The following is a 23,745-nucleotide window of genomic DNA, read 5'->3' on the forward strand; positions in this document are numbered from 1 at the left end:
TCGCTCCAATCTTTCAACATATGGTAGTCCCATCATTCCGGGAATTAACCTTGTGAACCTACGCTGCACTCCCTCAATAGCAAGAATGTCCTTCCTCAAATTTGGAGACCAAAACTGCACATAATACTCCAGGTGGGGTATTACAATACTACAGCTGCAGAAGGACCTCTTTACTCCTATACTCAATTTCTCTTGTTATAAAAGCCAGCATGCCATTAGCTTTCTTCACTGCCTGCTGTACCTGCATGCTTGCTTTCCTTGACTGATGTACAAGAACATCTAGATCTCGTTGTACTTCCCCTTTTCCTAACTTGACTCCATTTAGATAGTAATCTGCCTTCCTGTTCTTGCCACCAAAGTGGATAACCTCACATTTATCCACATTAAACTGCATCTGCCATACATTTGCCCACTCACCCAATCTGTCCAAGTCACCCTGCATTCTCATAACATCCTCCTGACATTTCATACTGCCACCCAGCTTCGTGTCATCAGCAAATTTGCTAATGTTACTTTTAATCCCTTCATCTAAATCATTAATGTATATTGTAAACAGCTGCGGTCCCAGCACCGAACCTTGCGGTACCCCACTGGTCACAGCCTGCCATTCCGAAAGGGACCCGTTAATCGCTACTCTTTGTTTCCTGTCAGCCAGCCAATTTTCAGTCCATGTCAGTACTCTGCCCCCAATACCATGTGCCCTAATTTTGCCCACTAATCTCCTATGTGGGACTTTATCAAAAGCTTTCTGGAAGTCCAGGTACACTACATCCACTGGCTCTCCCTTGTCTATTTTCATAGTTACATCCTCAAAAAACTCCAGAAGATTAGTCAAGCATAATTTTCCCTTCATAAATCCATGCTGACTTGGACTGATCCTTCTACTGCTATCCAAATGTGTCGTAATTTCCTCTTTTATAATTGACTCCAGCATCTTTCCCGCCACTGATGTTAGGCTAACTGGTCTATAATTCCTTGTTTTCTCTCTCCCTCCTTTCTTGAAAAGTGGGACAACATTATCCACCCTCCAATCAGCAGGAACTGTTCCTGAATCTATAGAACATTGGAAAATGATTACCAAAGCGTCCACGATTTCTAAAGCCACCTCTTCAAGTACCCTGGGATGCAGACCATCAGGTCCCGGGGACTTATCAGCCTTCAGACTCAACACCGTTTCTTGCCTAATATAAATTTCCTTCAGTTCATCCTTTACCCTAGTTCCTTTGGCCACTATTACATCTGGGATATTGTTTGTGTCTTCCCTAGTGAAGACAGATCCAAAGTACCTGTTCAACTCATCTGCCATTTCCTTGTTCCCCATAATAAATTCACCCGTTTCTGTCTTCAATGGCCCAATTTTGGTCTTAACTATTTTTTTGCTATTCACATACCTAAAGAAGCTTTTACTATTCTCCTTTATATTCTTGGCTAGTTTACCTTCGCACCTCATTTTTTCTTGGTGTATTGCCTTTTTTGTTATCTTCTTTTGCTCTTTAAAAGCTTCCCAGTCCTCTGGTTTCCCGCTCATCTTTGCTATGTTATACTTCTCTTTTATTTTTATACTGCCCTTTACTTCCCTCGTCGGCCACGGCCGCCCCTTACTCCCCTTAGGATCTTTCTTCCTCTTTGGAATGAACCGATCCTACACCTTCTGCATTATTCCCAGAAATACCTGCCATTTTTCTTCCACTGTCTTCCCTGCTAGGGTATTGTTCTATTGAACTTTGGCCAACTTCTCCCTCATAGCTCCATAGTTCCCTTTGTTCAACTGTAATACTGACACATCCGATTTTCCCTTCTCCTTCTCAAATTGTAGGTTAAAACATATCATATTATGGTCACTACCTCCTAATGGTTCCTTTACCTCGAGGTCCCTGATCAAAGCCGGTTCATTGCACAACACTAAATCTAGAGTTTAGTTGGCCTGTTTCCGTGCTGTAATTGTTATATGGTTATACGGTTATAAGAAGGAATCTGTATGTTATTTTTGATTTTCATCATCTGCAGAATCTCGTGTTTGTGATTTGAACATAGTACATAGAAATCTACAGCACATTACAGGCCCTTTAGCCCACAACATTGTGCCAACCATGCAACCTACTCTAGAAACTTGGCCAGATTTGGGAACAGCTTCTTTCCAACTGGACTGCTGAACAGATCCTGACCTGGATCTGGGCCGTACCTTCCAAATATCTGGACCTGATTTCCCTTACTTACTTACTTCCACTATCTTACTTTCCCTTTTCTATTTTCTAATTATGATTAATAATTTAAATTTTTATTATATTTACTTTGATTTGTACTTCAGGGACCGTGAAGCGCAGAAACAAATATCACTGTGATGATTGTACACTCTAGTATCAATTGTTTGGTGACAATAAAGTAAACTGCCTATAATTTCCCTACCACATAGCCCTCTATATTTCTAAGTTCCATGTACCTATCTTAGAGACTCTTAAAAGATCCTATTGTATCTGCTTCTACCACTGTTATTGACAGTGCATTCCACACACACGCCACTCACTGTGTGAAAAACTTACCCCTGACATCCTGACCTACTTCCAAGCACCTTAAAACAATGCCCCCTCATGTAAGCCATTTCAGCCCTGAGAAAAAGCCTCTGGCCATCTACATGATCAATGTCTCTCATTATCTTGTATTGCTTTGCAGATCCCCTTTATATATTTCCCCTTCTACCTTAACCCTATACCCTTTAGTCATAGAATTCCCTTCTCAGGAAAAAACACTGCGACTATTTATGCCCCTTGTACTTTCATAAATCTCTTAAGGACATTCCTCAGCCTCCCCAGAATCTGGGCAACATTCCTGTAGATTTTTCTGCACCTTTGCTAACATAGGCACATCTTTCATATAGATTGGTAACCAAAACAGCATTCTAAGTGCAGCCTAACCAATGATTCGTTCATCTGTAACATAACGTCCCAACTCCTATACTCAATGCCTCAGCCAGTAACAGGAAGCATAGAAAGTATCTATCTATCTATCTATCTATCTATCTAGCATATACCTTGTTCACCACTCTGTCTATATGTGTCACTCCCCGATACACACAGAATGCTGCTACAACCCAGCAGGTCTGGCAGCATCTATGGAAGGAAAGGAACAACGTTTCAGGCTGAGAGCCATCATCAGGACTGGAAGGGGGCGAAAGCCAGGAGGAGGAGGGGTAGGAGCACAAGCTGGCAGTCAAAAGGTGAGTCCAGGGGAAAAGCTGGTGGGGAGGGAATGGAAGGAAATTCTGTGAAAAGCTGAGAGGTGATAGGTGGAAGAGGCAACCCTTCAGCAAACTTGCACTATAAGGTCTCACTTTTCAGTGACAATCTCCAGGGCTCTGCCATTCGCTGTGTGTGTCCTGGCCTGATACCCCAAAAAGTATCACTTAGTAGTTGTTGGAGTTAAAATTCATTAGCTATTTCCTTTCCTATTTTCCCAATATATATCCTGTCTTAACCCTAGACAACTTCTTCCTTGTCTACTACAATATCAATTTTAGTGCCACCTGCAAATTAAAAACTTTGCTAGGCACCTGCATTCCATCCACATGGCCATCTTGATCTTGCAGCTGCACGCCATTTTAACTTCCCTCCTTCTTCCCACACCCTGACCTCCACTGCTACAGAGCGAGGCCGAATATAAATCGAAGAGAAAGCATTTCATCTTCTGACTGGGCAGTCTGCAACCAAATGGCATGAATATGAAATGCTCCATTTTCAGGTAACCTACACCCTCACTGTTCCTTTTTGTTTCTTTATGAATGCACCTAGGAGTTCTCAAACACCCCTCTGCTTTCCTCTTCCCCACCTGGTTCCATCTGCCTATCAGCCACCCACACATTCACACCACAGGGACTACTCTTCCTTCCCCTGTTGCTCCCATCTTCCCACCGTTCCTCACTTATCTGGTTCCACTCATCTCCTTCCTTCCTTACCAGATTCCATTGTCAGCAGTCTTCTGTTGTCTCCACTTCTCACCCTCCATAGCTTGTTTAGAACAATAACACACAGGAGCAGAATTAGGCCATTTGGCCCATGCATCATGGCTGATATATTTTCTCTCTTGATCCCATTCTCTTGCCTTCTTCCCGTAACATCTTTTGTCCTAACTAATCAAGAACATATCAACTTGTGCTTTAAAGGTACCCAATGACTTGACCTCCATAGCTGAATGTGACATTGATTCATACAGATTCACCACCCTCCAGGTAAAGAAACTTCTCATCATCCCTGTTCTAAAGCAACAGTCTCCTATTCTGAGGCCCTCTGATCCTACTAGACTCTCCCAGTACCAGAAACATTCGCACCAACGTCCACTCTTCCCTCCCGCACCTGGGCCATCAACCTCTGCTCCCCAAGCTCCTGCCTCGCCTCACCTCTTTATACCAGATACCAAATCCCCCCACTTTACACTCTCAGTCCCGATGCAGGGTCCTGATCTGAAATTTTGATTATCCCTCTAAATCTACAGATGCTGCTGAGTTTTTCCAGCAGCTTGTAATTACTTTTCCTCCAGATTCCAGCATCTACAGTCTCCTGTGACTCCAACTTGCTAATCATGCCATCTCGTCTCCTTCTGGACAGTTGCCGCTCAAGAAATTTGCTCACCACCGCCACCACCACTGCCATCTTAGGGCTGAATGGTAATGGAAAGTAAAATGTTTCCCTTGTCAGAAATATCTACATTATTATTTTTAAAAAGCATTGTCATTGGTATGAAATACTGTTTTAATATCTTAACCCAATATGGGTCATTCACTGTGTTTGTAAGGTTGCCTGCTCTCTATGGGGTACAACACAGATGAATCAGATTCAACTCCCTCCTCTGTCAAGATTAGAAGTTTAAAAAATTTGCAGTTGGTGCAACTATTTCGAAGTGGATGCGAGTGAACAACATAAACCTCGCCGTAATTCAGCATTAATTTGAAAGGCCATTAGAGCAAAATGGAAATATTACCATGGTTTGGATTTACCTGAATTAATCCAAGTTATCTTTTTTTCCCTCAGTAACAATATAAATCTAGCCTGTTGGTATGGCAACCATGTACAGTTTATTGGCCTGGAACAGATCCAAAGGAATTCATAAGCTGAATTACAACTTGGAGTCAGCAAAATGAACCTGTGCTATTGGTGTATGGGGACAGGAGTATGCAGCATTAGTAAAGCACTAACGTGTGGGAATGACCACAATAAGACAAAGATGTTATTACTTAGCTACGGTTTTATGGCTACAGTGGCCAGTGACACCCAAAATGTCTTCCAATCAATGACTCACAACCATATTTGTTCTAAAATTCCCTGAACCTGTACCCCCTTGGTGTTTCTCTTGCCATTAATCCTACAGCTACAGTAAGTACAATGTATCGGGCTCATCAGAGTCAGACTCAGGTTTATTATCACTGGGACATGTCTTGAAATTTGTTAACTTTGCAGCAGCAGTACAATGCAAAACATGATAATATAGAAAGGGAGAAATAAATAAATGTAAGTATATATGTATATTAAATAGTTAGATTAAAAATAATGCAAAAACAGAAATATATATAAAAAGATGTTATGTAGTGTTAATGGGTTCAATGTCCATTTAAGAATCCTATGGCAGAGGGGAAGAAGCTGTTCCTGAATCGCTGAGTTTGTGCCTTCAGGCTTCTGTACCTCCTACCTGATGGCAGTAATGAGAAGAGGCCACGTCCTGGGTGGTGGGGTGCTTATAAATGGATGCCGCCTTTCGGAGGGACAACTCCTTGAAGATGTCTTGGATACTATGGAGGCTAGTCCCCAAGATGGAGCCGACTAACTTTACAACTTCCTGCAGCTTCTTTCAATCCTGTTCAGTAGCCCTTCCACCCCCATACCAGACAGTGATGCAGCCTGTCAGAATGCTCTCCATCGTACATCTATAGATGTTTCTGAGTGTTTTAGGTGACAAACCAAACCTCTTCAAGCTCCGAATGGAATATAGCCACTGTCTTGCCTTCTTTATAGCTGCATCAATATGTTGGGACCGGGTTAGATCCTCAGAGATCTTGACACACAGGAACTTGAAACTGCTCACGCTCTCCATTTCTGATCCTTCCGTGAGGATTGTTTCGTGTTTCCTCGTGCATCCAGGCAACACTCAAAATGCTAGAGAAACTCAGCAGGTCAGGCAGCATCTATGGTGGGGAATGAGCTCCTGGCTCTGCTTCCTTCCTTCCCAGTCCTGATGAAGGCCGAGTCCCCCTCGTCAAGAATAGAAATGAGGAGGCAAAAGCCAGAATAAAAAAGATGGAGGGGGGTGAACACTAGCTGGCAGATGATAGGTGATTCCAAGTGAGGGGAAGATAGGTGGGTGAGTACACTTACCATATTGGTGGCAGTGACAGAGGCCACTGTCACTGAACTGTGTGAACAGCGGCTTGGGGAATGGTGAACAGGAATACAAAAGGGAAAGTCAGTCGTGTTACTTTGGAAAAGGAGAGGAGAAACAGGATCTCATGCAGTGAGAAAGAGGATCAACGGGGGAGTAAGAAAAAGTACAAGCTGGGGGTGGGAGAAAGGGGATCGAGTGGGGGGGGGGGGTTGGGGAGTCATTGCACTTATTTATTTATTGACAGACACGCAATGCAAAATAGGCTCTTTGAGCTGTGCCGCCCAGCAATCCTCCAACTTAATCAGACAGGACAACTTACAATGACCAATTAACCTACCAACTGGTCTGGTCTTTGGACTGTGGGAGGAAACTGGAGCCCCCGGAGGAAACCCAGACAGTCACGGGGAGAATGTACGAACTCCTTACAGGCAGCAGTGGGAAATGAACCCACATTGCTGGTCCTGTAAAACGCTGTGCTAGCCACTGTGCTACTGTATCTCTGTGCATGCAACAGTAATAATCCAAATGCCAATTATGACAATGTAGGAACTGAGGCTCCAGAAATACTGCTTTACGTTTAGCCAGGCGGTGGTCAGTCTGTGGAATTCATTGCCACAGACGGCTGTGATGGCCAAGTCATTGGGTATATTTAAAGTGGAAAGTGGAGGCTGATAGGTTCTTGATAAGTAAAGGCATCAAAGGTTATAGAGAGAAGGCTGGAGAATGGGGTTGAGAGGAAATGTTATAAATCAGCTATGATAGAATAGCAGAACACAGCTGATGGGCTGAATGGCATAAGTTTGTTCCTCTGTGTTATGGTCTTTTGCGTGGGATGGGAAGAAAGAGGATTGAGCAGGGGGGAGAGAGAAGATTAAATGGGGCAAAGGAGAAAGTGGATCAAGTGGGGGAGTGAAGGAGAATCAAACAGTGGGTAACTCTCTCTACAGGGGAACCTATTCCACACACAATCAAACTCTTTTAAGTCTTGAGACCAACAGTCCTAATGTTGTTCAACTTTAACATTCTCATGGAGGATTCCACTGAGCTGAACCTCAGGCACTTCTACCCTGCTCCCACCCATCTTTCCAGAAGGTTACTCTGCCATCCCCTCCCTCCCACTCCCGGCTCCAGTCCTTGCCTTTGTACTTTTGTGAATCATTCAGCATTGAGACTGCCCTCTGTCCAAAGTTCCCTACGTCCAGGCCAGGAGCAGTGAAAAGCTGCAGCTGAAGCAGAGAATGAATTCCGTCAAATTAGAGGACACCAGACACGGCTGAAGAGGTTGCTGGAACAGAGACTGAGCAACTCTGTTGAATGTTGGCCAATTAACAGCTGGAATTGGTTGCCAGGAATAAATTTGTTGGCTAAGTGTTGCTGTCGGGTTGTAGTGGAGTTGGCACTTTGAAACCAGGAAAGGTGGCCATTACCTAAACGTAATCATTGTTGCTTTAAGTATTTTGTTGCAATAAATGCCTTAACTGTAAGAATCTTCTGATTTGACTTCTCCAACAATCTGAAGTGCACTGTCACTGAAATGCAAACAGAAGCATACTTCCTACCTGCTTTGTCCTCATCTTTGCTTCATCAGAAAGATTATTGTAGGTGTAATGAGCCTGTGTGATTCCACAGAAGAGAACGGCAACAATTCCTGCAATAAGAAAAAAACAATGCATGCTTTTAGTGAAGGTTTTTGTCTCAAGATTCTGAAAAGCTTGACTTAGAACATTAATCATAAGAGAAGGTGGTTTCTCATTAGGACCTCTTACAAAGAAATTGCGTTTAGAACACTGCCCAAATAAGGAACTTTAAAATGGTGTCTTTTTATTCTGGGATCCCTGAAGAAGTCTTAAAAGAAGTTTACAACCATTGATAATGCTGTCAACTCTGCACTGGCAGCTGCCTGTAACATTGACTAGGAACAGTGATTATTACTTGTTTTTAGACCTGTACATGATGATCAGTTGTTGCCTGTGTCAGCTGCAGATAAATGCATCCACTGCCAGAGCTTTGACTGAGTCAATTTAATTCGCTTCCTCCTTACTCCATCACAGAAGTACATGGAGTCGTTGTAGCAGTTGCCTGGTTCAAATCCTAAACACACCTGTAAGCAGACTCTCAATCCTGAAACAAAAACCTATACTACCTTGATGTAATTGCAGTACTGTCCTAAGCACATACACAGTACTGCCCCAGGCATGTACGCAGTACTGCCCCAGGAACATACACAGTACTGTCCTCGGCACGTACGCAGTACTGCCCCAGGCACGTACGCAGTACTGCCCCAGGAACGTACGCAGTACTGCCCCCGGCACGTACGCAGTACTGCCCCAGGAACATACACAGTACTGTCCTCGGCACATACACAGTACTGCCCTAGGCACATACAGAGTACTGCCCTAGGCATATACACAGTACTGTCCTTGGCATGTATACAGTACTGTCCTAGGCATATACACAGTACTGTCCTTGGCATGTATACAGTACTGTCCTAGGCATATACACAGTACTGTCCTTGGCATGTATACAGTACTGCCCTAGGCATATACACAGTACTGCCCTTGGCACATACACAATACTGCCCTTGGCATATACACAGTACTGTCCTGGGCACATATACAGAACATAGCTAGGGTGCCTAGGACATTTGCAAGTACTGTAGTTATTTGATGCATTGCACTGTGCTGCTGCTGCTGCAAAAATAGACAAATTTCATGACGTGTGTGCGTGATAACAAACTTGATTCTGATATGGGTCTTTATTGTGGACTGAGAGTGGGAAGGGGGCAGGGAGAGGGAATCATGGTTGGGAAAAGGGGAAGTGGGGGGGGGGGAGCAGGAGCACCAAAAAGACTTCCTGCAATAGTCTGTAAACAAATTACCTTGCTGGTGTTTCAGGGCTGGGTGTATCTTCCCCTCCCCACACCAGTGATAGAAGGCCAGAGAGTGCGTCTTCTGCTATTGTATGGGAAATAGTGTGAGAAGGAGAGTGAAGCAGTGTTAAAGATGGAAGAGTGAACCAGGGATCCATGGAGGGAACAGCCCCTTTGGAATCCTGAAAGGAAGGGGGCAGGGATCACATTGAAGGTGGCAGTAAAGGCAGAAGTTAACCCATTGAATGCAGAGGTTAATGTAGTTGAAAGCTGAGGACAAGGGAAATCTTATTTATGTTCTGGATGGGAGAATGAAGTTCAAAGTTCAAAGCAAATCTATTTCCAAAGTATGATCAAACTGCCCCTAGATTCATTTTCTTGCAGGCATTTATAGAGTAAAAAGAAATACAATAGAAATTCTATTGCATAAATAAAAGGGTGGGAGTGCAATGAATGGAATTATCATGGTCAACAGGAGGAGGGGAAGGCAAACTTAAGGAAAGCTTCAGTTGACTCTCTTTTAAGGAGTCTCACAAAGAATAAAAGCCTGCAATGCACAGAGAGAATTGTACTTCAAACAACTCTAAGCAGGGTCCTTGGTCACAGAAGATTGTCATAAATTCTCCAGGAATCTGCCAGAAAATTGTAATCACTTTACACCAGTTGAAAAGCATTGTTAACTTTTCAGATTAAATGGCACCATGACAATGTAAATCTACCATTGCTACAGTCAGATAATTTATCTGGCGCAATAATAAGTGGAACAAACAACCAAAGTTAATTTAGAAAAGCAAACAATTTTAAAAGATCAAAATATTGTGAAAATCTCCTTAGAAGTACTGCTGTAACTCTAAACTGATTTGCATTTCAGCAACTTGCCCCAGTCTTAACCAATCTCTCCACTCACAGATGGACTAACATGCTCAGGCCATTGAACAGTGAGCATCAATATGCTGAGCAGTCTGGACTATTTTCTGAAGCAGGCATTACTAACAATTCATGGCCATTACCCAGCCTAGATTATGCTGGCTGCTGGATTGTGCCAGTATTTTACAGTACTGGTTTTCTATTGCTAGAAAAAGAGAACAAAACATAAATATTCAATATCGTGATTTTGATTCGGAATTCAGAGGTGCAGATGTAGCATGGGACATTCTCTCTCCATCATCCCATTCTCAACACTTATCAGAGGAATACGTAGACTATTTGGTCGGGGGTGCCTTTCAGAGTGCATCCAAAAACAAATGCACAGAGACTAACGATGTCAGTAAGAACAATCATTGCAGAAATACATCAAGATAAAATGCAATCTATAGGAGCTATGAAGATTACCACACACTTCTCTCTCAACCCATGGCATCATTTCAAAGACTTTGCGAAATTACTCAAATCTGGTACAAGCTGGCAGGTGTTAGGCAAAAACAGGTGAGGGAGAAGCTGCCTGACCTGCTGAGTTCCTTCGGCACTTCATGCGTGTCGCTCAAAATTTCCAGCATCTGCAGAATCTCCTGTGCCTCCAGAGATTCAGCAATCAGCTGTGATCAGCCAGGAGCTTTACGAATTCAGTGCTAATATTGAAGATCTCCCAGATACAGGCTCAATCCATGAAGCCAAATATAACTTCTTGTAGCAAGGTATCATCTGCTTGGTGTCAGCTTCAAAGTGAGCAAACAAAAAATTGTAAAGCTTATCAAAATTTCTATTGTGGAGTTTCCAAGCAACCATCAGTGCTCAATCGATGTACATTGGACAAATAAAGCTTAAATTATCTTAAATCTTAAACTAATCAGATATTGTCTTGATCCTATATGAAATGGCTTTGCCAGTATCACAGACAGCATCATGAAATATGCAAGACATCTGTACTGAAGAGAGGTCTTTTATGACAGTCAATAGACAATAGACAATAGACAGTAGGTGCAGGAGTAGGCCATTCAGCCCTTCTAGCCAGCACTGCCATTCACTGTGATCATGGCTGATCATACATAATCAGTACCCCGTTCCTGCCCTCTCCCCATATCCCTTGACCCCGCTATCTATAAGAGCTCTATCTAACTCTCTCTTGAATGCATCCAGAGACTTGGCCTCCACTGCCTTCTGGAGCAGAGCATTCCACATAACCACCACTCTCTGGGTGAAAAAGTTTTTCCACATCTCTGTTCTAAATGGCCTACCCCCTATTCTTAAACTGTGGCCTCTAGTTCTGGACTCACCCATCAGCGGGATCATGCTTCTTGCCTCCAGTGTGTCCAATCCCTTAATAATCTTCTATATTTCAATCAGATCCCCTCTCATCCTTCTAAATTCCAGTGTATACAAGCCTAGTCGCTCCAATCTTTCAATATATGACAGTCCCGCCATTCCGGTAATTAACCTTGTGAACCTACGCTGCACTCCCTCAATAGCAAGAATGTCCTTCCTCAAATTTGGAGACCAAAACTGCACACAATACTCCAAGTGGGGTCTCACCAGGGCCCTGTACAGCTGCAGAAGGACCTCTTTACTCCTATACTCAATTCCTCTTGTTATAAAGGCCAGCATGCCATTAGCTTTCTTCACTGCCTGCTATACCTGCATGCTTGCTTTCATTGACTGATGTACAAGAACATCTAGATCTCGTTGTACTTCCCCTTTTCCTAACTTGACTCCATTTAGATAGTAATCTGCCTTCCTGTTCTTGCCACCAAAGTGATAACCTCACATTTATCCACATTAAACTGCATCTGCCATACATTTGCCCACTCACCCAACCTGACCAAGTCACCCTGCATTCTCATAACATCCTCCTGACATTTCACACTGCCACCCAGCTTCGTGTCATCAGCAAATTTGCTAATGTTACTTTTAATCCCTTCATCTAAATCGTTAATGTATATTGTAAACAGCTGCGGTCCCAGCACCGAACCTTGCGGTACCCCACTGGTCACAGCCTGCCATTCCGAAAGGGACCCGTTAATCGCTAATCTTTGTTTCCTGTCAGCCAGCCAATTTTCAATTCATGTCAGTACTCTGCCCCCAATACCATGTGCCCTAATTTTGCCCACTAATCTCCTATGTGGGACTTTATCAAAAGCTTTCTGGAAGTCCAGGTACACTACATCCACTGGCTCTCCCCTGTCCATTTTCATAGTTACATCCTCAAAAAACTCCAAAAGATTAGTCAAGCATGATTTTCCCTTCATAAATCCATGCTGACTCGGACTGATCCTTCTACTGCTATCCAAATGTGTCATAATTTCCTCTTTTATAATTGACTCCAGCATCTTTCCCACCACTGACGTCAGGCTAACTGGTCTATAATTCCCTGCTTTCATCATTTGAAAAGAAATTGGATGTACAGCCCATTGTAGATGAGCTAAGCAAAGCTATTCGTTGATTATTTAAGGGAACACCTTCTTGTTACTCCGAGGGATACCCTTTAACGTGGGAAAATCTACTACAGTTTCGATTAACTGTGACTGAGATGCTGGAAAGAAGGTCAGATACCATAAAGTATTCAGACACCATCACGCGGTAGAAAAATAACAAAGATAAAGATGATGGTGACAACTGCAGAGGTATTTTGCTATCAATTCAGTGGGAAAAGCTTACACAAGCAACATCTTGATGCACTTTCAGCATCTTGCAAGCTGTGTCTAACATCAAATCAGGGCTGGAAGATCTATTATATCCATGATATTTTCCCTGCGTCAAGTTGAAAACAAATGCAGAGAGCCAAATCGAACATTGTACTGTATATCACCAAAGCATTTGACACCATCAGCAGTGCTGGGTTATTTGTAGTGCTGGAAAAGAAAGCTTGCCATCAACACTATTAAGACTTATATGATTTTTCACAGCACTGTTCTGCTTGATGGGTCTATTTTGAAGATGAGAAGAGTGTTAAGAAACAAGGATCCGTCTTCCTCCTATATCCTTGGATTCTGTTATTAAGGATCCGTCTTCCTCCTGTATCCTTGGATTCTGTTATTAAGTAGTGAAGGACTACATACTGGATGGGAAGCTCCTTCAATATGTTATTACAATGTGAAGGCTAAGTGACTATCACTCTAAAGTCAAAAATGTGCTGGTCAGATAATTGCTCTCTTTGAGAGCACTAAGAGAAGATTTGAACTACACAGTAAGTTTCACAATGTCCATTAATCACCCTTAATGACAGACAGTTAGCTGTTCGGCTGCTTAAGTTGTCACAGCCTTTCGGTAGAGTATTCAATTGTCACTCAGATGAGCAGGTCCCACCTTCAGTAGACTGATTAAAATAGTATGAAACAACTCCAAGCTCATGATCAAAATCAAAAATGCTGGTGGACAAAACATTCTTATACATGACAGAGAAGGTAGGAACGAGAGCAAAGGTGAAACAGTTTTCAACTGCATTGTCCACTGTAATATTAAAATAGCAAAATAGAGTTTGCACTTGGGATCCCCACCAAACAGGAAACTTGCCAAGGGCAACAGGCTCAAACACTGGCTGGATCTTCTGAGCACATTCATAGGTGGGTGGAAACATGAGGAGAATGATCAGAGGGAACAAAAACAACACCAGTATTCCTGTAAAGAAGCTTGAAAACAGGACATGAAGGCAGTTGGAACTGACCCTGACTGATGGTAAATTATCAACATGAGTTGTGATTTTGTCCCTATAAAACATCAAAGTCTATGATAGGGACTGGCTGCAGAGGCATGGCGAGAAAGAACCCATTAAGAAGGTGGCAGATTCCCAACTATCAAATTATGCCACTTGCAACCACTCCACTGTGTGCTCCATTGAGCAGATTTCCAGTTGAATCGTGGCTGAGGCTGTAATATCCAGCATCTCCTGTTCAATTCAACAGGAATGCCAAAAATTCTGAATAGACTGCCAGCTGCTATCCTCCAAGGATCTAAAAGCAACTTCGTTTGCTGTAACAATCTGAAAACTCCAAACAAGTACCATTAGTATTGTCTTAACTCTATTTATTCATTCATGCACAGACAAGCATTGGAGAAACGCAACTATGAGGGTAACACCAACTTCTTAAAACTATCAACAAACTTTCGGGAGACAAATAAGTGGGTAACAATCAGAAGAGGGAAGGGCAACAGTCAGATACTAGAGAGTACCCCTGTGCCTATCCCCCTTAACAATAAGTACTTTTGTTTGAATACTGTCAGGGGGAACAGCTGATCTGAAGGAAGCAACAGTGGCTGCGCCTCTGGCACAGAGTCTGGCCCTGTGGCTCAGAAGGGTAGGGAAAGGAAGAAGGCAGCAGTAACAGGGGCTCTACAGTTAGGGGGTCAGACAGGCGATTCTGTGGACGCAGGAAAGAAACATGGATGGTAGTTTGCCTCCCAGGTGTCAGGGTTCAGGATGTTTCTGATTGCATCCATGATATGCTGCAGTGGGAAGGTGAACAGCTAGAGATTGTGGTACATATTGGTACCAACGACACGGATAGGAAAAGGGAGGAGGTCCTGAAAAGAGACTACATAGAGTTAGGAAGGAAGCTGAGAATCAGGATCTCCAAGGTAGTAATCTCCAGTGAGTACAGGAATGGAGTGAGGTGGAAGATAAGTGCGTGACTGAGGGATTGGAGCAGGGGGCAGGGATTCAGATTTCTGGATCATTGCGACCTCTTTTGGGGCAAGCGTGACCTCTACAAAAAGGACAGATTGAACTGGAATCCGAGGGGGAGCAATATCCTGGTGGGGAGGTTTGCTAAGGCTACTGGGGAGAGTTGAAACTAGAATTGCTAGGGGGTGGGAACCAAACTGAAGAGACAGAGAAAGGGGTAATTGGCTCACAAATAAGCTTGGAAACAGTGTGTGAGGGAGGATAGGCAGGAGATAGAGAAGGGATGCGCTCAGACCAATGGTTTGAGATGTGTCTATTTTAATGCAAGAAGCATCATGAACGAAGCAGATGAGCTTAGAGTGTGGATCAGTACTTGGAGCTATGATGTCGTGGCTATTACAGAGACTTGGATGGCTCAGGGGCAGGAATAGTTACTTAGAGTGCCAGGCTTTAGATACTTCAGAAAGGACAGGGAGGGAAGCAGAAGAGGTGGGGGCGTGGCACTGCTGACAGATATAATGTCACAGCTGCAGAAAAGGAGGAAGTCATGGAGGGATTGTCTCCTGAGTCTCTGTGAGTGGAAGTTAGAAACAGGAAGGGGTCAATAACTTTACTGGGTGTTTTTTATAGACTGCCCAATAGTAACAGGGACATCAAGGAGCAGATAGGAAGACAGATTCTGGAAAGCTACAATAATAACGGGTTGTAGTGGTGTGAGATTTTAATTTCCCAAATATTGATTGGCATCTCCCTAGAGTGAGGGGTTTAGATGGGGTGGAGTTTGTTAGGTGTGTTCAGGAAGGTTTCCTGACACAATATGTAGATAAACCTACAAGAGGAGAGGCTGTACTTGATCTGGTATTGGGAAATGAACCCGGTCAGGTGTCAGGTCTCTCAGTGGGAGAGCATTTTGGAGATAGAGATCACAACTCTATCTCCTTTTTGGAGAGGGATAGGAACAAACAAGTTAGGAAAGCGTTTAATTGGAGTAAGGTGAAATATGAAACTATCAGGCAGGAACTTGGAAGCATAAATTGGGATCAGATGTTCTCAGGGAAATGTACAGCAGAAATGTGGCAAATATTCAGTGGATATTTGCATGCCATTCTGCATAGGTATGTTCCAATGAGACAGGCAAGTATGTGAAGAGCAAGAGGATAAGATGTGAGAGAATAGAACCAATAAAGTATGACAGTGGAAAAGTGTGTATGGAACCGGAGGAGATAGCAGAGATACTTAATGAATACTTTGCTTCGGTATTCACTATGGAAAAGGATATTGGTGATTATACGGATGACTTACAACAGATTGAAAAGTTTGAGCATATAGGCATTAAGAAATAGGATGTGCTGAAGCTTTTGGAAAGCATCAAGTTAGCTAAGTCTCTGGACCAGATGAGATGTAGCCCAGGCTAATGTGGGAGGCGAGGGAGGAGACTGCTGAGCCTCTGGCGATGATCTTTGCATCATCAATGGGGACGGGAGAGGTTCCGGAGGATTGGAGGCTTGCAGGTGTTGTTCCCATATTCAAGAAAGGGAGTAGAGATAGCCCAGGAAGTTATAGACCAGTGACTCTTACTTCAGTGGTTGGTAAGTTGATAGAAAAGATCCGGGAGGCAGGATTTATGAACATTTGGAGAGTCATAATATGATTACGAATAGTCAGCATGGCTTTGTCAAAGGTAGGTCATACCTTACGAGCCTGATTGAATTTTTTGAGGATGTGACTAAACATGTTGATGAAGGTAGAGCAGTAGATGTTGTGTATATGGATTTCAGCAAGGCATTTGATAAGGTACCCCATGCAAGGCTTATTGAGAAAGTAAGGAGGCATGGGATCCAAGAATTGGATCCAGAATTGGCTTGCTGACAGAAGGCAAAGAGTGGTTGTAGATGGATCATATTCTGCATGGAGGTTGGTGATCAGTGGTGTGCCTCAGGGATCTGTGCTGGGACCCCTTTTCTTTGTGATTTTTATAAATGACCTGGATGAGGAAGTGGAGGGATGTGTTAGTGAATTTGCTGACACAAAGGTTGGGGGTGTTGTGGATAGTGTGGAGGGTTGTCAGAGGTTACAGCAGGAAATTGATAGGATGCAAAACTGGGCTGAGAAGTGGCAGATGGAGTTCAACCCAGATAAGTGTGAAGTGGTTCACTTTGGTAGGTCAAACATGATGGCAGAATATAGTATTAATGGCAAGACTCTTGGCAGTGTGGAGGATCAGAGGGATCTTGGGGTCTGAATCCATAGGACACTCAACGCTGCCACGTAGGTTGACTCTGTGGTTAATAAGACATATGATACATTGGTCTTCATCAACCATGGGATTGAGTTTAAGAGGTAATGTTGCAGCTATATAGGACCCTGGTCAGACCCCACTTAGAGTACTGTGCTCAGTTCTGGTCGCCTTACTACAGGAACGATGTGGAAACTATAGATAGGGTGCAGGGGAGATTTACAAGGATGTTGCCTGGATTGGGGAGTATGCCTTATGAGAATAGGTTGAGTGAACTTGGCCTTTTCTCCTTGAAGCGGTGGAGGATGAGAGGTGACCTAAGATGATGAGAGGCATTGATCACATGGATAGTCAGAGGCTTTTCCCCAGGCCTGAAATGGCTAACACTAGAGGACACAGTTTTAAGGTGCTTGGAAGTAGATACAGAGGAGATGCCAGGGGTAAGTTTTTTTTACACAGAGTGGTGAGTGCGTGGAATGGGCTGCCGGCAATAGTGGTGGAGGTCGATACGATAGGGTCTTTTAATAGACTCCTGGATAGGTACATGAAGCTTAGAAAAATAGAGGGCTATGGGTAACCCTAGTTAATTTCTAAAGTAAGTACATGTCTGGCACAGCATTGTGGGCTGAAGGGCCTGTATTGTGCTGTGTGTTTTCTATGTTTCTATGTTTTTTAAAATTTCAAAAAATTGTTATACTATTTACCAATAGAGGAGTCTTGCAAGACTGCTTGATGGAAACAAGTAACTAATGGAGTTTCCATAATTTCTATACTTTCAAAAAAGTGGCAAAGCCAAAATACTATATCTGATAAAAAACCTTAAACTTACAGTTCTGTGCAAATGTCCTAGGCACATTCATATAGCTATAGTGCCAAAGACCCTTGCACTGTACTGTAGTAAATTTACCTATTGCACTGTACTGCTGCCGCAAAAAAAATCATGGCATATGTGAGTGACGATAAACCTGATTCTGATATGGGTCTCTGTTGTGCACTGAGAGTGGGAAGGGGGCAGGGAGAGGGCAGTCACAGTTGGGAAAATGGGAAGGGAGGGGGGAGGGAGCGGGAGGCCCAGAGAGACATTTTGTAATGGTCAATGAGCCAATCGTTTGGAGTCAAATGACCTTGTCTGGTGTCTGCACATGTGCCATCCCTCCCCTGCCCCAGCACTCCTCCTCTGCCACCTATTCCTCACCCCTCCTGTGGCATTTCACCCCCAGGGTTCCCAACATCCTTCACTCCCACCAGATTTACAAATTTGCTCTTCACTCCATGTTGACTAATACAGGACTGAGCAAAAGTCTTACGAACCCTAGCTTGTGCTAGGGTTATGTGCCTAAGACTTCATCACAGCATTGTGTCGGTGTCGTTCTATTCTTGAAACCTTGACACTGTAAATTGCCCAGAGCAATGAAGAGGAAAGTGAAGAGAATAAAATGGGATAGGTTTAGAATTAATGTGCATGTGTGGAAGGACCTGTTTCCATGTTACAAGACGCTATGAATGATAAGACTGCAGCAGCCAGTTATTGTTGAAAGGAGTTGAGTTAGTCCCAATTCGTGGAGCTGAAATTCATCTTTGCAGGAATACAATATGGATGACAAGCAGATCTGTTCCCTGTTATATACTCTGAAGGTGCTGACAAAATAAATAAAGCAGGCTGTATATTGTTTGACAGAATCTCTACAGTCTGTACACTCTCAGCCATAGTTACATTTTGCCTCTTCTGTAGCTTACTCAACATAATACAGTACTTTCCCTTACAGAGATGGGTCACCATTGTCAATGAACAGAAACTCGTCCTTATGAAGCCAAAGTAAAGGAGCTGCTGGAACCCCAAAGCAAATAGTAAGTATACTCAGCAGGTCGGGAAGCACCTGAGGAGGGAAAGACAAGAGTAAATATTTCAGGTTGACGACATCCCACTGGACCTCAGGGAAGCTGGACAGAAAAACAAGTTTTAAGATAGCATGCATGTTGGGTGGTTAGGTTATTGGGGTTTAGCCTAATAACCTAACCCCTGAATAGTCAGGGGAACAGACAGGAGATTCTGTGGATGTGAATGGGACACCCAACTGGTAAGTTGCCTCCCAGTCAGGACGTTTTGGATCGCATCCAGAGCATTTTGGAGGGGGAGGCAGAGCAGCCTGATGTCTTCGTACCTTTTGGTACCAATGGCAGAGAAAGAAAAAGCAAAGAGGTCCCGAGAAGAGAATTTAGAGAGCTAGGTAGAAAGCTAAGAAGCAGGCCCTCCAGGCCAGTAATTTCTGGATTGCTGCCTGTGCTGCACGTCAGTGAGGGTAGAAACAGGATGATTTAGCAGATTAATGCGTGGCTGAGAAGCTGGTGCAGGGGCAGGGCTTCAGGTTCTTGGATCACTGGATCTCTTCTGAGGGAGGTATGACCTATACAAAAGTGATGGGTTGCACCTGAACTCGAGGGGGACCAATATTTGCTAGAGCTGTTGGGGAGGGTTTAAACTAGTTTAGCAGAGGGGTGGGAATCGGAGCGAAGGGACTCAGGATAGAATGCATGGTACAAAAGCAAAGATAGCATGCAGTCAGACTGTCTGGAAAGGCAGGCAGATGATAGGACAAAATTGCAGCCAGCAGTGTGAGTATCAGTGCATTAGGGATGCAGAATCGAAAAGGGTAGCAATTACAGTACTCAAAGTGTTATATCTGAATGCACGGAGTATAAGAAATAGGGTGGATGACCTTGTTGCACTATTACAGATCGTCAGGTATGATGTTGTGGACATTACTGAATCGTGGCTGAAAGGTAGTTGTATTTGGGTGCTGAATGTCCAAGGTTATACGTTGTATCGGAGGAATAGGAAGGTAGACAGAAGGGGTGGTGTGGCTCTGCTGGTAAAGAATAGTATCAAATCAGTAGAAAGATGTGACATAGGATTGGAAGATGTCAAATTCTTATGGGTTGAGTTAAGAAACTGCAAGGTTAAAAGGACCCTGATGGCAGTTATATGCAGGCCACCCAACAGTAGTTGGGATGTGGACCACAGATTGCAGTAGGAAATAGAAAAGGCGAATCAAAAAAGCAATATTATGATAGTCATCAGAGATTTGAACATGCAGGTTGATTGGGAAAATCAGGTTCATAATGAATCTCAAGAGAGTGAGTTTGTTGAATACCTACGAGATGGCCTTTTAGATCAGCGTGTCATTGAGCCCACTGGGGATCAGCTATACTGGATTGGATGTTATGTAATGAACTGGAGGTGATTGGGAAGCTTAAAGTAAAAGAGCCGTTAGGAGGCAGTGATCACTATATGATTGAGTTCAACTTAAAATTTGATAGGGTGGAAGTCCAATCTAGCAGTATTTCAGTGGAGTAAAGGAAATTACAGTGGTATGAGAAGGGAATTGGCCGAAGTGAATTGGAAGGAGCTGCTGGCAGGGATGTCAGCAGACTTTCTGGGAAAAAGATGAAGATGCAGGACTCAAGTATTCCAAAAATAAAGAAATACTCAAATGGCAAAATAGTACAACCATGACTGACAAGGGAAGTCAAAGCTATTGTACAGGCAAAAGAGAGGGCAAAGAACAGAACAAAAATTATCTAGAAGTTAGAGAATTAGGAAGCTTTTAAAACCTACACGGAACAGCTAAAAGAATCATTAGGAGGAAAAAGATGGAATATGAAAGCAAGCTAGCAAACAATATCAGAGTGGAGAGTAAAAGTTTCTTTCAATTATGTAAAATATAAAAGACAGATAAGAATGGATATACATCTGCTAGAAAATGAGGCCAGAGAAATAACCACGGGGGACAAGAGATGGCAGATGAACTAAGTGAGTATTTTGCATCAGTCCCCACTGTTGGAAGACACTACTAGTGTGCCAGATGAAGGATGTGAAGGAAGAGAAGCAAGTGCAGTTACAGAGAAAAGCTGCTCAGAAAGCTGAAAGACCTAAGGGTACATAAGTCAACCAGACCAGATGAACTGTGCCCTAGAGTTCTGAAAGAGGTAATACTAGAGATTGTGCTGGCATTGAAAATGATCTTTCAAAAATAATTGGACTCTGGCATGGTGCCAGAGGACTGGAAAATTACAAATGTCAGTCCACTCTTTTAGAAAGTAGGAAGGCAGCAGAAAGGAAATTATAGACCAGTTACCCAGACCTCAGTAGTTGGGAAGATGTTGTAGTCAATTATTAAGGATGAGGTTACGGAGTACTTGGCGAGACAAGACAAAATGGGTCAAAGTCAGCATGGTTTCCTTTAGGGAAAATCTTGCCTGAAAAACCTGTTGGAATTCTTTGAGGAAATGTCAAGCAAGGATAGATAAAGGGGATGTAGTGGACGTTGTATATTGGAGTTTCAGAAGGCCTTTGACAAGAACCATACATGAGGCTGCTTACCAATTTAAGAGTCCATGGTTTTACAGGAAAGTTATGAACATGGTTACAGCATTGGCTAATTGGTGAGAGGCAGAATGGGAATAAAAGGATCATTTTCTGGTTGCCTGCCAGTGACTAGTGGTGTTCTGCAGGGGTCAGTGCTGGACCACTTCTTTTTATGCAGTATATCAATGATTTAGGTGATGGAATGGATGGCCTTGTTGCTAAATTCACAGATGATATGAAGATAGGTGGAGGGACAGGTAGTGTTGAGGAAACAGGTAGGCTGCAGAAAGTCTTAGACCGATTAGGAGAATGGGCAGGAAAGTGGCAAATGAAATACAATGTTGGAAAATGCATGTTCATGTACTTTGGTAGTAGAAATAAATATGCAGACTATTTTCTAAACGGAGAAAAATCCAAAAATCTGAAATGCTAAGTGACTTGGACATCCTTGTGCAGAACACCCTGAAGGTTATCTTGAAGGTTGAGTCGGTGGTGAGGAAGGCAAATGTCATGTTAGCATTCATTTCAAGAGATCTAGAATACAAGATCAGGGATGTGATGCTGAGGTTTTATAAGGCACTGGTGAGGCGTCACCTTGAGTATTTTGAACAATTTTGGGCTCCTCAACTAAGAAAAAATACGCTGGCATTGGAAAGGGCACAGAGGAGGTTCACAGGGATGATTCTGGGAATTAAAGGATTATCATACAAGGAATGTTCGATGGCTCTGGGTCTGTACTCACTGGAATTTAGAAGGATGGGGGGGGGTGGATTTCACTGAAACCTTTTGAATGTTGAAAGGCCTAGACAGAGTAGATGTGGAAAGGATGTTTCCCCATGGTGGGGAAGTCTAGGACAAGAGGGCACTGCCCCAAGATAAGAGGGGCGTCCATTTAAAACAATGAAGCAGATTCATTTCTTTAGCTAGAAGGCGGAGAATTTGTGGAATTTGTTACCACAGGCAGCTGTGTGGGGGCCAGGTCGTTGGGTGTATTTAAGGCAGAGATTGATAGGTTCTTGATTGGCTGTGGTATCAACGGTTACGGGGAGAAGGCTGGGGAGTGGGGCTGAGGAAGGGAAAAAAGGATCAGCTATGATTGAATCACGGAGCAGACTCGATGGGTCAAATGGCCTAATTCTGCTACTATGTCTTATGGTTTTATGGTCTTAATTCTACTTCCCATTCCCAGTCTATGGCCATCTCTACTTTTGCGATGAGAACACACTCAGGTTGGAGGAGCAAATGTTATATTCTGTCTGGGCAGCCTCCAACCTGTTAGCATGAACATCAATTTCTCGAACTTCCAGTAATGCTCCCCACCACTTCACCATTCCCATTCCCTTTTCCCTCTCTCACCTTATCTCTTTACCTGCCCATCACCTCCCTCTGGTGCTCTTCCCCCTTTTCTTTCTCCCATGGCCTTCTGTCCCCTCCTATCAGAGTCCTCCTTCTCCAGCCCTGTATCCCTTTCAACAATCAACTTCCCAGCTCTTCATTTCAGCCCTCCCCTACTTCTCCGTTTTATATCTCATCTTGTGTTTCTTCCTCCCCTCCCCCACTTCCTAAAATTTTAAATCTACTCATCTTTTTTTCTCCAGTCCTGCTGAAGGGTCTCAGCCTGAAATGTTGACTGTACTTTTTTTTTTCCATAGGTGCTGTCTGGCCTGCTGAGTTCCTCCGGCATTTTGTGTGTGTTGCTCTTAGCTTAGTCAGTCAGGAGTACCCAAGACCAAAGATCTGGTTGTGGACTTCAGTGGAGGGAACAAAGGAGAGCACGCCAGTCCTCACTGAGAAGTCAGTGGTGCAATGGGTAAGCAGCTTCAAGTTCCTGGGTACCAACAACTTGGAGGAATGATTCTGGGCTTAACACATTGAAGAACGCCGGCAACTCTATTAGTTAGGAGTTTGAAAAGATTTGTCCCCAAAGACTCTTAGAAATTTCTACAGATGTACAGTGAAGAACATTCTGAAAGGTTGCCTTGTGTGAAGACTCTAATAGAAAAGGTCGCAAGATGCTGCAGAGAGATTTTTTACTCAGCCTGCACCATCAAGGATATTTACAAGAGGTGGCATCAATTAGTAAGGACCTTCACCATTCAGGACCTGTTGCCTTCTTTTTACTACTATAAGGAAGAAGGTACAGGAGCCTCAATACCCACACTAAATGATTCAGAAACAGCTTACACTCTGCCGTTCGGATTTATGAATGATCCATGAATCCATGAACACCATCTTGTTATTCGTTTTTTTTGGCCCTATTTAGAATTGTATAATTTTTATATCTTGGCACTGTACTGCTGCTGCAAAACAGCAAATTTCATTTGATATAAATCAGTGACAATAAATATGATTCT

At 43.3% G+C, this 23,745-nt stretch overlaps 1 protein-coding gene across 3 annotated transcripts in view; it reads right to left on the bottom strand.

Annotated features, from left to right (window-relative positions):
- The window catches only part of LOC140725691 (sodium/hydrogen exchanger 9-like), a 531,897-nt gene that overhangs the window by 297,949 nt on the left and 210,203 nt on the right, over positions 1-23,745 (bottom strand). For all 3 annotated transcript variants that reach the window (XM_073041518.1, XM_073041520.1, XM_073041519.1), the window contains exon 9: positions 7,926-8,014. In XM_073041518.1, coding sequence (XP_072897619.1) covers positions 7,926-8,014 — 89 coding nt within the window. The remainder of the gene's footprint in view (positions 1-7,925; positions 8,015-23,745) is intronic.

Source organism: Hemitrygon akajei, chromosome 3 (genome assembly GCF_048418815.1).
Source record: "Hemitrygon akajei chromosome 3, sHemAka1.3, whole genome shotgun sequence".
NCBI lineage: Eukaryota > Metazoa > Chordata > Chondrichthyes > Myliobatiformes > Dasyatidae > Hemitrygon > Hemitrygon akajei.